General features: G+C 48.5%; 1 protein-coding gene across 2 annotated transcripts in view; it reads right to left on the bottom strand.

Annotated features, from left to right (window-relative positions):
- Positions 1–4,954: 4,954 nt before the first annotated feature.
- FGD2 (FYVE, RhoGEF and PH domain containing 2) overlaps positions 4,955–16,177 on the bottom strand; it is a 40,088-nt gene continuing 28,865 nt past the window's right edge. For both annotated transcript variants that reach the window (XM_060162740.1, XM_060162741.1), the window contains 4 exons: positions 10,216–10,347; positions 7,209–7,355; positions 5,888–6,034; positions 4,955–5,540 (listed from right to left, as the gene is read on the bottom strand). In XM_060162740.1, the coding sequence (XP_060018723.1) occupies positions 5,325–5,540; positions 5,888–6,034; positions 7,209–7,355; positions 10,216–10,347 (642 nt within the window). In that variant the 3' untranslated portion in view covers positions 4,955–5,324. The remainder of the gene's footprint in view (positions 5,541–5,887; positions 6,035–7,208; positions 7,356–10,215; positions 10,348–16,177) is intronic.

The raw sequence follows: 16,177 nt of genomic DNA, 5'->3' as shown, positions 1-16,177 counted from the left end.
TAAAAGGAGCCAGACCCAAACGTCTCCGTACTGTATGATTCCAAATACATGACATTCTGGAAGAGACAAAACGACAGGTCAGAGAACAGAGCAGTGAGTGCCAGGGACCAGAGGGTGAGGGGAGAGGATAACTACAAAGGGGCAGCACAGGGAAACTTCTTGGGGTGATAGAGCTGTTCTATGTCTTGATTGTGGTAGTGGTTGCGTGACTGTACCTTTGGCCAAAACTCATAGAACTGTTTTATAAATGGTGGATTCTACTGTATGTAAATTATGCGTCAATAAATCCTAACTCATTTAGTGCCATAGTAAGGCCACTTCCCCCATTCCCCACTCAGACTAACCATTGCTAGGGAACCCCTGGGGACCTGAGCCAGGGTTCCCAAGCTCAAGAACTGGTCCTGCCCTTTCTGAAGGGACTGTTCATCAAAACTACTGGTGAGCTTTAAAATGCCGATGTTACAGCCCAGCCAAATGAGGGGTTCTGATTTAATGGCCTTGGGGTACAGCCCGAGCATTGGGAGTCTTTCAAAAGCTTCCCAGGTGATTTAAATGACCTAGACACTGACTCCCTAAGAGCAGGGCCTATGATTTACTCCACTTTGTATTCCCAGATACTCCATAAATATGTGCATTGCAGTGCATAGAGGCAGACAGTACAGAGTGAAACGGTGAACGCCTGTAATAATCACATGTGGCCACCACTGCTCTGAGTGCTGGACCCCCTCCCCCACAGTCCCCAGGAAGGTAGGACCATGGTTAACCCCCTTTGCCAGGTGAGGAAACCCCAGCCCAGAGTAAGGAAGTCTCACCCAAGACAATATAGCCAGTAAGTGGCAGAGCTGTGTGGAGGCCTGGACCCACTAACCACTGGGGATACTGCCCCCCAGTGCTGGCTACGGGCGGACTTTGGAATAAGACGAGCCAGGGTTTGAGTCTGGGTTCATTACCTACAGCCTGGTTGACCATGGACAAGTTATTTAGCCTTGACTGGTTTTACCTTCCTCATTTGTATGTAAAATGTGGACAGTCGAACCGATGCCAAAAGGCTGTTACTGAATGAATGAGATGACGTGTGCCCAGTGCTGACTGCATAGTAAATACTCAATAATTCTAGCAATAATGAATGTAGGAAGAAATGAGTGAATGAATGAGTGAACGCCATTCCTGGAGCCCCAGGACCAGGAGGGAAGGCAGGGAGGGGCAAGGTCTTCCGCTGACTCGGGGTCTACGAGGCCCTCCAGAGATGCCTCCACCCTGGCATCTGCCAGCCTTCCCTCCCCCCACCCCCAGCTCCCCTTCCAGGGTCAGGTCACGTGGGCACCAGAGCCACCAGACTGCTAGGGGAGCCTCCAGCCTTTTAGATGTAAGGAACTTCAGGAGTGAAAATTTGAACCCCTTAGAGTCTTCCCTTCCTGATGTAGACCATGAGCCTGGGACAAACAGGGTCACTGTGTGAGCAAAGCCAGGGTTTGATGCAGCCAGGGAAGGGCAGAGACTCCCCCAGGCCACACGGGCCTCTTTGAACTCCCAGGAGAGAAGCCTTGAGGATGGCACCCTCTTGGTGTCCATGGCTTTCTGGTGGGACCCTGAGTTCTGCCAGGTCCAGGCTCTGCTCTACCCTCTGGTCACTGCACGTTTCCACATCGTCACACTCATTCATGGAATAAGCACTCCATTCCGGCCAGTGCTTCCAGGTTGCGTTTCCCAGCGGCCACTGGGGTACCCAGCCTCTCGGCTCTGGCACTGATGCCTAGTGATCCCACGTGGTGGCAGCTCAGGATCCCGGGAAGGAGGGCAGGGTGGGTGAGTTCTCCTTTGGTCCTTTTTTTTTTTTTTTTTCTTTGCGGTACACGGGCCTCTCACTGTTGTGGCCTCTCGTTGCGGAGCACAGGCTCCGGATGCGCAGGCTCAGCGGCCATGGCTCACGGGCCCAGCCGCCCCACGGCATGTGGGATCCTCCCGGACTGGGGCACGAACCCGTGTCCCCTGCATCGGCAGGCGGACTCTCAACCACTGAGCCACCAGGGAAGCCCCTGGTCCTTCTTTTATTGTTCCCTTAACACAGGAAAGGCACTTTTGTTCTTGTGATTATAGAATAATACCTCATATTGAAAAAACATTCAAATACCACAAGCATGTAAAGAAAGCAAAACAGCCACTTGTAAAATGCGTCGTGTACCCCTTTAGTTGGTGCAGATGTAAAGTGTCTTCATCCACAGCCAAGTGGGTTGGAATGCTACCTCTTCTACCCCATGTTATGTGACCACAAGCAAGTTTTACTCAACCATCGTTACTTTGGTTTCCTCATCTGTAAAATGAGGATTTGGTATAGTGTCTACTTCTAATGCGATTATGAATTAAGTGCAATCATCTTCGCCAAGGCCTTAATTCAGTGCTTGACACAGAGTGAGTGTTTTAAAATGTTAGCTCCTTCTGTAGTTATCGCCCACTTAACACCTCACAGGCGTCTTCCTAGGTGAGTTCACTAAGACTGAAGCCTTCTCATTGAACAGCGGCAGGGTTCTCCACTGTGTGTACGCAGCAGTTTGCCACAAGTTCCCTCTCCGTGGGCGTGAGTTTATTTGCTGAGTCTCCTTTGGATGGATATTTACAGTTTCCAGTTTGGGGGACTAGTGTAAATAATGTGCGTGAGTCTTGTCACACTGATTTGTCTCCTTGGGGTACATTCTCAGAATTGTAACTGCAGGTCGAAGGGTTAGAATGTTGGGGTGTGTGCAGCTAGAATGTCAGGGTGCTAATGCCTAGAATTTGGGCATGTGCACAGTTCAAATGTTGGACCCCTTCCTTCTGTTTCACACACACGCTTTAAACCCTGTCTCTGATGACAGCTCTCATGTTTACAGCCCCAGCCTAGACCTGGTGCCTGAGCTCAGATACCTGACTACTGGCCGAGGCCGTGAGTGGGCACCTCAGCTATAACTCGTCCATGTGAGAGCTCCTGGTGTGTCGCTATCCCCCAAACTGCCCCTTCCATGGTCTCCTCATCTCAGTTAGTGGCAGCTGCACCCCACCACCTTGTTCTCAGGTCAGAGGCCTTAGAGTCGCCTTTGGCTCCCTCTTTCTCTCCCACCACATTCATTGTATAGGGGAGTCTCCTCCACGCTACCTTCAAAATATACCCAGAATTCTAGCCCTTCTCACCACCTTCACTGCTCCAACCCTGATATAAGCCTCCTTCTCTCTCACTTGATGGTAGTGGCAGCCTCTCAACTGCTTCTACCTTCATTCCTTTCAGTCCATTTCAACAAGCAGCAGGAGGGAGTCTGTTAAAACAAATCAGATTCCCCCCAAGACTCCCCATCTCATTCAGCCCTGCCTCTACTGACCCCCCACTCTTAGTTTAGTGATGATTTGATGTCTTCTCCTCTGATCTCCTTCCTGCCCACTCCACTTCAGCCACACTGACCTCCTCACTGTTCTTTGCATGTACCAGGCAGGCTCCCACCTCAGGACCTTTGCACTTGCTGTTCCCTCCACCTGGAATGCTCTTCTCCCAGATATCTGTGTGTTTCCCTCCCTTTCTTCTTTCCTTGATGTTGTTTTTCAAACATGTGTGTTTTTCACACACACATCCTATTCCCCCTCTGCTCCCTTTCTTGCTTTTTTTTCTTCCACTAGAGTGATGAACCATCCTGGTTTGCCTGGAACTGAGGGGTTTCTTGAGACTTAAGACTTTTACTTTTAAAACTAGTAAAGTCTGGATGGTTTGTCACTCTATTTGAGCACTCATCACATCTGATATGTTCTACCTTTTATGCATTTATTTTGTTGAATAAGAATATAAACTCCATGAAGGCAGAAATGTCTGTCTCCTTCACTGCTGTATCCCCAGTATAGGTACTGCATTTAGCTCAAAGAAGATGCTCAACAAATATTTGTTGAATTAAGGAATGAACTTATGGCCAGGTCAGCCTGGTCCCCAGAGAGATCATGCCAATTAGGTTTTCTTGGGCTTTAAAAAATACCCTATGGGGCTTCCCTGGTGGCGCAGTGGTTGAGAGTCCGCCTGCCGATGCAGGGGACGCGGGTTCATGCCCCGGTCCGGGAAGATCCCACGTGCTGCGGAGCGGCTGGGCCCGTGAGCCATGGCTGCTGAGCCTGCGCGTCCGGAGCCTGTGCTCCGCAACGGGAGAGGCCACAACAGTGAGAGGCCCGCGTACCGCAAAAAAACAAACAAACAAACAAAAAACCCTACGGAAGGGAGGTGGCCTCAGGTTGGGGGGTGGGGGTAGGCAAACTGCTGGGCCTAGAAGGGGACAAAGATCTATGACTGGTCTGTCTCACCTTCATCAGGGGCAGAGCAGCCCAGCAGCAGCTGGGCCTGATGGAAGTGGCTTCGGGTGTCAGGGCCCCGGCTGGGGTCCCTGGATGTGGCCTGCTGGTCATTGCCACCCCCTGGTGGTCTCTTATGAAAAAGCAGCCTCACCCACCAGCCAGAGATGCTCCTGCCCTCTCCTCCTGCTCCTACCTTTCCCCTCCTGTCTTTCCCCATTTCCTTCCCTCTTTCCTCTCCTTTTCTGCTCAGCCAATTGCTCCGCTACCCGATGGACAGAGCCTTCACCTTAGTGCACTACGTTAAAACCTGGCTCTGGCATCCACCAGCTGTGTGACCTTGAGCCAATGACTAAACCTCTCTAAGACTCAGTGTCCTCATCTGGAAAATGGGGATTATAAGTCCTGAAGGTAAAACAAGACAATCCATGTAAAACACTTAGAACAGTGCCTGCCTCAGTAGATGTCTGATATTTGTTATTATTATTAATCTCATGCCTCGCACTTGGTAGTTTGCTTGCTTTGTTCTTCATCCGGATGACCTAGGCTGCGCATCAGGCTCCTATGGGTACTCCTGAAACATACCCATGCCTCCCTATCCCAGACCAGTCAAATCAGAAATCTTTGGTGATGGATCCAGGCCTTGTATTGCTTGAATTTTTAGTTTATTTTTATATTTATTTGTTGGTATCTTTTAAAGCTTCCCAGGTGATACATATGTGCAGCCAGCCTGTGAACCACATTGGTGACCAACAGTCCTGGGTTACCTGGGACTTTCTTAGTTTTAGCACTGCAAGTCCCATGTTCCAGGAATCCCCTCGGCCCTGGGCAAACTGGGATGCTTCGTCATCCCCTCACCAAAGGAATGAACCCATGTGTTCTGAATCTCAAATCAGGACACACGCTCTGAACACAGACGACTGGAAATCAATTCTTTGAAAGCTCAGCTTGGGGTGGTGGGTCAGCTGAAGTGTCAGCCCGTGCGTGGAAGGAGCAGGGCTCTGAGGGGGAGAGGGCCCCGCTGTAGCTTAGTCAGACAGGTCCCTGTCGTTGGGCACCCCGGGGCTCAAGCCGCTGGCCGCCCGCTCCATGGCCTTCACCCAGCGATCCTTCAGCTCCTCGGTTTCGGCCTTGAAGGTGTAGAGCTGGCCTGACTGTTGCAGCTGGAAGACCCGGGGGTCCGCCTGGGGCCCAGCGGTCACCTGGTAGCCCAGCAGGGGGATGGAGGTGTGGGCCCTCATGTCCTGGGAGGGGAGGGCAGAACTGTGGGCTGCTGTCCTCCCATTCAGCACCACTGCCTCAGACGGCTGTTTGGAAGGCACCAGGCACACACCTGCCTCTTGCCCCCCAAAAACCCACGAAGTGGGGTGGGGTGGCAGGAGGGCATTGAGGAAGAGGACTGGTCACCCCCTGAGGGCAAAGCAGTCATGACCTGGAGTCTGGGCCCAGCTCTGAAAGCCACTAACCCTGTGACTTGAGGGAACCAGGTCCTCATTGAGCCTCATCTGACTTATGGGGCCAACAGTACTCACCCCCACCGCCACCCCTGACACACACACATACTGTGAGGAGGGGCGGGGCGTGGCATTACCTGGGGGGCAGCGTAGACATAGAGCACGAGGGGGTCATCCTGGGGGATCACGCACCAGCCCCGGGACCCGCTCTTGCCCCACTTGTCCCCGAAGAGCTGTAGGAAGCTGCACATTAGGCTCTGCTCAGACCCCGCTGCAGCTCCTTTCTGAAACCAGAGAGAGGGACTGTCAGGGAACAGAGCACCCACTATCTGACAGACGTCGGTCATTAGAAATCACTCTTTCTAAACCTTTCGGCAACGGTGCAAGGAGGTGTTATTTGTCCCTGAGGCTCAGAGAGGTCCCATCAGGGACCTGCAGTCACAGAGCTGGCCAGTGGCAGAGCTGCAGTCAAACCTCAGCCAGCCTGACCTCTGCGCAGGTGCTCGGAGGGCTTATCCCCTGAGAGCTGCCCCAGGGAACAGAACTGGAGCCTGAAAAGGGGCAGACCATCCCCTCTCTCCAGGAGCAAAAGCTGTGTGGTATGGTCTAGTGATTGGGGAGGGCATGGGCAGGGCCGGGGCCTAGAAGAATGAGGGAGGATTGGAAAGTGGGCAGATGTCAGTGGAAAGGAACCAACTTGAACCTGGGAGCTGAGTTCAGCTGGAATAGGCTGGGGTCTTCTCCCACCTCCCAAGGACAGCGGGATGTCAACCTGGCTTTAATGAGGGAGTGGCAGAGGGGCGGGGGTAACCAGTGTCTAGGCTGGGTGCCAGTGCCCCAGAGGTGCTGACCAGCAGTGAGAGTGCCTGGGGCTGGGGGTGGGGAGTGGCTCAGCCCCAAGGACAGCAGAGAACATCTGTGGTAGAGATCAGAGAGCTGGTTCCTAACTCGCTGTGTGACCTTGGTCACTTCTCTGGGCCTGGGTCTCCAACCAGCTGGTCCCTGAAGTCCCTTTCAATTACAATGGAGTCTCCAGGCTGCCTCTTCCCTGCAGTGGGACTCTGACCTGCAGCCTCAGTATCCCCATCTGTAAAATGGAATCAGCCGCACCAGCTCTTTTCACCTCCTGGGACTGCTAGGGCAGGGCATGGGGATATGAACAGGAGTGGTCCAGAGGGGCCGTGCGATTATCGGATGAGGATGCAGAGGAAAGGTGGAGAGCCTGGGCCACAGCCTGGAGCCAAAAGTTGCTTCTATTTGGTGACAGGCGCAGCTCTGTTTTATTTGGCCAGGGCCGGGCCGGGGTAGGGGGGTGTTCCGTCGGGGGTGCTGTCTGTGGGCAGAGAGAGAAGGACGGGGAGTGTGACCACGGCAGGCTTGTTCCTCAGCACCGAGGACAGTGCCAGCACTTGGTGAGGCCGTGCACACATTTGCCTAGTAGAGGAAACTGGCCCTCACCTCCAGGATGCCACGCCTCTTGTCCTCCTTGTCCTCGGGGAGCACATTTCCGGTGAGGAACGTGTAGCAGTCTAAACAGACTCGGCTGGGCCTGTTGTCATCGTATTTGAGCTCAGCCCGGTAGTCGGAGCACCTGGCACACACCACCTGGGGGAGGACAGGCAGGAGGGGCTTGGGGGCTGAGGTGAGGCACGGAGGTCCCCGTTCGTGCCTTGGCTCAGGAGGTGGGGACGTGAGAGCAACCCGAGACCAGAGGAAGAAAAAGAAAGCTTCAGGAGAGGGATGGAGGCAGAGCTGGGCATCCCCTGCGCTGGCAGAGGCCCAGCCACCTGGAGGCTGCAGTGCAGGGGGAGAGGGCCCGCAGCTGGGGGCTTGAGGCCTGGCCCCCACTGCAGGAGCTCAACCTCTCTCCCTTCACGTTCCCCGTTGTGAGGGCAGCTACTGATCCCGGGGGCTTGACCTGTGCACACCCCTTGCATCTGATCACTTCTCTGAGCGCTCTCTCTCCCCTCTGTCATCTCACATGACTCCCAGCAACCCCACCAGGTGACCAGCCCTGGGACTTTTACTCTCACCTGCAACGAGGGGACAGTGACTTGATGAAGGCCACAGAGCTCTCTGGCAGCAACTGGCCCTCCTCAAACAGAAGGTGTCTTTACGGTTCTACAGTTTAGCATTAAGAGTCATGCAGATTTTGCAGTCCACCCAATCCTAGAGTCAAACGTGTTCTGATACAAAAATGATGGGCTGGCCGTTTCTGCCAGGAAGACCCGCCATGTGGAGTCTGTGGAGTGGCGCCCGGCCCCCAGCCCACCACGGAGACGTCCCCAAGAAGGCCATCACAGATCAGGCTGGGGAGATCGGGTGAAAGAGGCATGAGAAAACCTGGGGAGAAACACAGGCACTGCAGGATGTGACTTCCAGGAAGACTGGAGTGTCACAGTGAGTCCAGGATGTGGGATTGGAAATGGGGGCAAGAGATAGAGACTTGGACGAAGGGTTATTCATCAGGTAGCCGGTCTGTGTGCCCAGCACAGCACGTGGCCTGGGAGGGAGCCACAGGGGAAGGCCTGGGCTTGCCCCACCATCACCAGGATTCCTGTCTGGCAGGCGGGGAGGCAGAAACTGGGCACCCAACCACGAAAGGATGACTCACAGAGTACAAACGTTCACACGGGCAGGAGAAACCCCAGAATCGGGTGCCTCACACAGCCCCACACACAGGGCTTCAGCTACCTTGAGAATACTTTATTTTGTTTTTTATTGAGATTTAAAATTTTTAAATACAATTAGCAAGTATTTATTTTCTCCTCTCCTCTACCAACTTTTTATTTTGAAAAATTTCAAACCTGAAGACAAGTTGAAATAATACAGTGATACCCCCACCACCAAATTCACGAATTGTGAACATTTTTGCCACTTTTGATTTATCCCTCTCTCCCTTTCTCTCTTTCTCTTTCTCTCTCTATATACATACACACACACACACACACACACACACACACACATACATATATATATTTTTTCTGAACCATTTGAGTTTAAATTACAGTCATCATGTCACATCACCCTTAAATATGTAGCTGGTGTCTCCTAAGAACAAGGGCATTCTCCTCCCTATCTACGATGTCATGATCACACACAGGAAATTTAACATCGATACAATATTGTTACCTATATATGCTTCATAATCAAATTTCCCCCAATGGTCCCAGTAATGACTTCTGTTTCTGGTTCTGTTTTTCCCATCCAGGATTCAATCAAGGATCATACATTTCATTTAGTTCTCAGAATATTTTATTTCTTTTTTGTACCTGGAAGGCAGGTACATGAGTGTTGTTATATTGTTCTTTGTGCCTCTTTGTATTTCTTAACTATTTAAAATAATTTTTTAGAAACTACTTACAAAGTTACAAGCGTGAGTAGACTCAACTCTTGTTTACTGATGTGACTCACCGAAAATGGAAGCTAATCCCCAGATCCTTTCTATTTGGCTCTGATATGAAACTCACTTACACGAACATAGGTGTGTCCCAGTCCTAGAAATTTACTTTGTGTCCTGATTGCAGTTTAACACATTTGGGGACGCCTAGCTGACTGGCCCCAACCTGCCCAGCTGGTCTCCTCCTGTCCCCCGAGGTCATTAAAGACGGAGGTCATTAAAGGGCTTCTCTGTTTGCAGAGTAAATGGAGAGGGTTGTAATGTCAACAGAGAACAGCTCAAGTACAGCAAGTGCTTAAAAAGCAAAGCAAGATCTGCCTCTGATAACTGGGCCTGAGCTGACAAGAGGGAGGAGTGGTTCCTTCCTCAATCAGCTGGTGGCTGTTCCTCTGAGTGAGGCTGCCCAAGTGATTAAGGAGGGGGAAGGAAAGGGGGACAAGGAGAGGGAAGGGGTTGAACCTTCTTTTGTTGAGTCCTTACTACCACCCTGGAGGTAGGTGTTACTAATCCCCATTGTACAGGTGAGGAAGCTGAGGCTTGAACCTGGCGGGCAGAGTTAGCAGCAGAACTGAGCAGGTGCTGGAGTGCTGAGGGTTTGCCAAGAAGAGGAGGGGACAGTTAGCTGAGGTCGGTCAAGAAAAGAGGACGGTGAGGGGTGGGTGAGTAACAGGTGTGGGGCTGATGAGGTGGTGGATGAAAGGCCCGACAGGGGCTGAAGGATTTGGGTGCCCCCACCCAGGAACTGGAGACCATTTCCTGGTGCTGGGCCCTGGGGGTCTTGGGAAATGGTGGTGAGGAAGCAGACGAATGAATAGGGTCAGCTTTGGGGAGTGTCTTGAACAGGTCGCTTAACCTGTCTGAGCCTTGCGTCCTACCTGCAGAATGGGGCAAACACCCGACCTGCTTCACACGTGGGCACCATGAGGCCCCCAAAACAGGTAACTCACACGCCTGGCACAGTTAGCGCCCAGCACTTCTGGCTGTACTGGTTGAAGCGGGCAGGGTTGGCAGGGATGGGAGGGCAGGGCCTGAGCTGGGAAGGCAGAGGCCGAGGTGGGTACTCACGTAGCCGCAGGCCCGGCAGTGGTGGCGGCGGCGCATCAGGGCGTTGAAGGGCTCCTGGCAGCGCATACACATGGTCACCATCTTGTCACGGACCCACTGCGGCGCCCGGAGGCCCAGCTCCTCAGACTGCAGCTGTGGGGTGGCAGGGTGGGTACTTCAGGACCCCCTGTACCCACCTGCTTATGGCAGAGATCACGTGTGCTATGTTTCCCGGTGGCTTCCATGTGAAGCGGACTGGACGAATACAGACCACGTAAAGGGGAGGTCAGTTACTATAAGCCCTATTTACAGGTGAGGAAACTGAGCCCCAGAGAGGTCAAGGGACTCAGCAAAGACACCCAGCAGGCCAGAGTTCAGAGCTCAGATGTGAAATCAAGTCACAGACGCTCTCCATAACTACCACCCCACCTGCCTTCCACCTTCCCTTGGTCTCACATTTTTCAGGCACTTTCAAAACCCAAACCTGGGCATGCGCTCACTCCCTCTTGCGAGAACAACGGAATCACGACTAACTGCTGAACAATCATCCACAGGAAGACAACAGAACTCGCCAGAAAAGATGCCCCACATCCACAGACAAAGGAGAAGCCGCAATGAGACAGCAGGAGGGGCACAATCACAATAAAAGCAAATCCCATAACTGCTGGGGGGTGACTCACAAACTGGAGAACACTTATACCACAGAAGCCCACCCACTGGAGTGAAGGTTCTGAGCCCCATGTCAGGCTTCCCAACTTGGGAGTCCGGCCACAGGAGGAGGAATTCCTAGAGAATCAGACTTTGAAGGCTAGCGGGATTTGATTGCAGGACTTCGACAGGACAGGGGGAAACATAGACTCCACTATTGGAGGGCACACACCAAGTAGTGTGTGCATCGGGACCAAGAGGAAGGAGCAGCGACCCCATAGGAGACTGAACCAGACCTACCTGCTAGGGTTGGAGGTTCTCCTGCAGAGGTGGGGGGTGGCTATAGCTCACTGTGAGGACAAGGACACTGGCAGCAGAAGTTCTGGGAAGAACTCCTTGGCATGAGCCCTCCCAGGGTCTGCCATTAGCCCCACCAAAGAGCTGGGTAGGCTCCAGTGTTGCGTCGCCTCAGGCCAAACAACCAACAGGGAGGGAACCCAGCCCCACCCATCAGTAGACAAGTGAATTAAAGTTTTACTGAGCTCTGCCCACCAGAGCAATACCTAGCTCTACCCACCACCAGTCCCTCCCATCAGGAAGCTTGCACAAGCCTCTTAGATAGCTTCATCCACCAGAGGGCAGATAGCAGAAGCAAGAAGAACTACAATCCTGCAGCCTGTGGAACGAAAACCACATTCACAGAAAGATAGACAAAATGAAAAGGCAGAGCGCTATGTACCAGATGAAGGAACAAGATACAACCCAAGAAAAACAACTAAATGAAGTGCAGATAGGCAACCTTCCAGAAAAGGAATTCAGAATAATGATAGTGAAGATGATCCAGGACCTCAGAAAAAGAATGGAGGCAAAGATCAAGAAGGTGCAAGAAATGTTTAACAAAGACCTAGAAGAAAAAAAAAAAAAAAAAGACCTAGAAGAATTAACAAACACCTAGAAGAATTAAAGAACAAACAAACAGAGATGAACAATACAATAACTGAAATGAAAAATACACTAGAAGGAATCAATAGCAGAATAACTGACGCAGAAGAACGGATGAGTGACCTGGAAGACAGAATGGTGGAATTCACTGCTGCAGAACAAAATAAAGAGAAAAGAATGGAAAGAAATGAAGACAGCCTAAGAGACCACTGGGACAACATTAAACTCAACAACATTTGCATTATAGGGGTCCCAGAAGGAGAAGAGAGAGAGAAAGTTCCTGATAAAATATTTGAAGAGATTATAGTCGAAAACTTCCCTAACATGGGAAAGGAAATAGCCACCCAAGTCCAGGAAGCACAGAGAGTCCCAGGCAGGAAAAACACAAGCAGAAACACGCCAAGATATATAGTAATCAAACTAACAAAAATTAAAGACAAAGAAAAATTACTGAAAGCAACAAGGGAAAAATGACAACATACAAGGAAACTCCCATAATGTTAATAGCTGATTTCTCAGCAGAAACTCTGCAAGCCAGAAGGGAGTGGCATGATATATTTAAAGTGATGAAAGGGAAGAACCTACAACCAAGATTACTCTACCTGGCAAGGATCTCATTCAGACTGAATGCAGAAATCAAATGCTTTACAGACAAGCAAAAGCTAAGAGAATTCAGCATCACCAAACCAGTTCTGCAACAAATGCTAAAGGAACTTCTCTAAGTGGGAAACACAAGAGAAGAAAAGGGCCTACAAAAACAAACCCAAAACAATTAAGAAAATGGTAATAGGAACATACATATCGATAATTACCTTAAACGTGAATGGATTAAATGCTCCAACCAAAAGACACAGGCTTGCTGAATGGATACAAAAACAATACCCATATATATCTTGTCTACAAGAGACCCACTTCAGACCTAGGGACACGTACAGACTGAAAGTGAGGGGATGGAAAAAGATACTCCATGCAAATGGAAATCAAAAGAAAACTGCAGTAGCAATACTCATATCAGATAAAATAGACTTTAAAATAAAGAATGTTGGGCTTCCCTGGTGGCGCAGTGGTTGAGAGTCCGTCTGTCGATGCAGGGAACACGGGTTCGTGCCCTGGTGCGGGAAGATCCCATGTGCCGCGGAGCGGCTGGGCCCGTGAGCCATGGCCGCTGAGCCTGCGCGTCCGGAGCCTGTGCTCCGCAATGGGAGAGGCCACAGCAGTGAGAGGCCTGCGTACCGCAAAATAAATAAATAAATAAAATAAAATAAAATAAAGAATGTTACAAGAGACAAGGAAGGATACTACATAATGATCAAGGGATCAATCCAAGAAGAAGCTAAAGCAATTATAAATATATATGCACCCAACATAGGAGCACCTCAATACATAAGGCAACTGCTAACAGCTATAAAAGAGGAAATCAAGAGTAACACAATAATAGTGGGGGACTTTAACACCTCACTTACACCAGTGGACAGATCATCCAAACAGAAAATTAATAAGGAAACACAAGCTTTAAATGACACAATAGACCAGATAGATTTAATTGATATTTATAGGACATTCCATTCAAAAACAGCAGATTACACTTTCTTCTCAAGTACACACGGAACATTCTCCAGGATAGATCACATCTTGGGTCACAAATCAAGCCTCGGTAAATTTAAGAAATTGAAATCATATCAAGCATCTTTTCTGTCCACAACACTATGAGATTAGAAAACAGTTACAGGGAAAAAACACAAACACATGGATGCTAAACAATACGTTATTAAATAACCAAGAGATCACTGAAGAAATCAAAGAGGAAATAAAAAAATACCTAGAGACATATTACAACAAAAACATGACAATCCAAAACCTATTCGATGCAGCAAAAGCAGTTCTAAGAGGGAAGTTTATAGCAATACAAGCCTACCTCAAGAAACAAGAAACATCTCCAATAAACAATCTAACCTTACACCTAAAGGAACTAGAGAAAGAACAAACAAAACCCAAAATTAGTAGAAGGAAAGAAATCATAATGATCAGAGCAGAAATAAATGAAATAGAAACAAAGAAAATAATAGCAAAGATCAATAAAACTAAAAGCTGGTTCTTTGAGAAGATGAACAAAATTGATAAACCTTTAGCCAGACTCATCAAGAAAAAGAGGGAGAGGACTCAAATCAATAAAATTAGAAATGAAAAAGGGGAAGTTACAACGGACAGTGCAGAAATACAAAAGCATCATAAGAGACTACTACAGGCAACTCTATGGCAATAAAATGGACAACCTGGAAGAAATGGACAAATTCTTAGAAAGGTATAACCTTCCAAGACCAAACCAGGAAGAAATAGAAAATATGAACAGACCAATCACAAGTAATGAAATTGAAACTGTGATTAAAAGTCTTCCAACAAACAAAAGTCCAGGACCAGGTGGCTTCACAGGTGAATTCTATCAAACATTTACAGAAGAGCTAACACCCATCCTTCTCAAACTCTTCCAAAATATTGCAGAGGAAGGAACACTCCCAAACTCATTCTATGAGGCCACCATCATGCTGATACCAAAACCAGACAAAGATACTACAAAAAAAGAAAATTACAGACCAATATCACTGATGAATATAGATGCAAAACTCCTCAACAAAATACTAGCAAACAGAATGCAACAACACATTAAAAGGATCATACACCATGATCAAGTGGGATTTATCCCAGGGATGCAAGGATTCTTCAATATATGCAAATCAGTCAATGTGATACACCACTGAAGAAGAAAAATCATCCATATGATCATCTCAATAGATGCAGAAAAAGCTTTTGACAAAATTCAACACCCATTTATGATAAAACTTCTCCAGAAAGTGGGCACAGAGGGAAACTACCTCAACATAATAAAGGCCATATATGACAAACCCAGAGCAAACATCATTCTCAATGGTGAAAAACTGAAAGCATTTCCTCTGAGATCAGGAACAAGACAAGGATGTCTACTCTCGCCACTATTATTCAACATAGTTTTGGAAGTCCTAGCCATGGCAATCAGAGAAGAAAAAGAAATAAAAGGAATACAAGGGCTTCTCTGGTGGCGCAGTGGTTGAGAGTCTGCCTGCCGATGCAGGCGACATGGGTTCGTGCCCTGGTCCGGGAAGATCCCACATGCCGCGGAGCAGCTGGGCCCGTGAGCCATGGCCACTGAGCCTGCGTGTCCAGAGCCTGTGCTCCGCAACGGGAGAGGCCACAACAGTGAGAGGCCCGCATACAAAAAAAAAAAAGAAAAAGGAATACAAATTGGAAAAGAAGTAAATCTGTCACTGTTTGCAGATAACATGATACTATACATAGAGAATCCTAAAGATGCCACCAGAAAACTACTAGAGCTAATCAATGAATCTAGTAAAGTTGCAGGATACAAAGTTAATGCACAGAAATCTCTTGCATTCCTATATACTAACAACGAAAGATCAGAAAGAGAAATTAAGGAAACAATCCCATTCACCATTGCAACAAAAGTAATAAAATACCTAGGAATAAACCTACTTAAGGAGGTAAAAGACCTGTACTCAGAAAACTATAAGACACTGATGAAAGAAATCAAAGATGACACAAACAGATGGAGAGATATACCATGTTCTTGGATTGCAAGAATCAATATTGTGAAAGTGACTATACTACCCAAAGCAATCTACAGATTCAATGCAATTCCTATCAAATTACCAGTGGCATTTTTTACAGAACTAGAACAAAAAAATCTTAAAATTTGTATGGAGACATAGAAGACCCCGAATAGCCAAAGCACTTTTGAGGGAAAAAAACGGAGCTGGAGGAATCAGGCTCCCTGACTTCAGACTATACTACAAAGCTACAGTAATCAAGGCAATATGGTACTGGCACAAAAACAGAAATACAGATAAATGGAACAGGATAGAAAGCCCAGAGATAAACCCACACACCTATGGTCAACTAATCTATGACAAAGGAGGCAAGGATATACAATGGAGAAAAGACAGTCTGTTCAATAAGTGGTGCTGGGAAAACTGGACAGCTACATGTAAAAGAATGAAATTAGAACACTCCCTAACACCATACACAAAAATAGACTCAAAATGGATTAGAGACCTAAATGTAAGACTGGACACTATAAAACTCTTAGAGGAAAACATAGGAAGAACACTGTTTGACACAAATCACAGCAAGATCTTCTTTGATCCACCTCCTAGAGTAATGGAAATAAAAACAAAAATAAACAAATGGGACCTAATGAAACTTAAAAGCTTTTGCAAAGCAAAGGAAACTACAAACAAGACGAAAAGACAACCCTCAGAATGGGAGAAAATATTTGCAAATGAATCAATGGACAAAGGATTAATCTCCAAAATATATAAACAGCTCATGCCATTCAATATTA

Source organism: Lagenorhynchus albirostris, chromosome 10, assembly GCF_949774975.1.
Source record: "Lagenorhynchus albirostris chromosome 10, mLagAlb1.1, whole genome shotgun sequence".
In the NCBI taxonomy this organism is placed as follows: domain Eukaryota; kingdom Metazoa; phylum Chordata; class Mammalia; order Artiodactyla; family Delphinidae; genus Lagenorhynchus; species Lagenorhynchus albirostris.
This window is presented reverse-complemented; position numbering and strand designations above follow the sequence as displayed.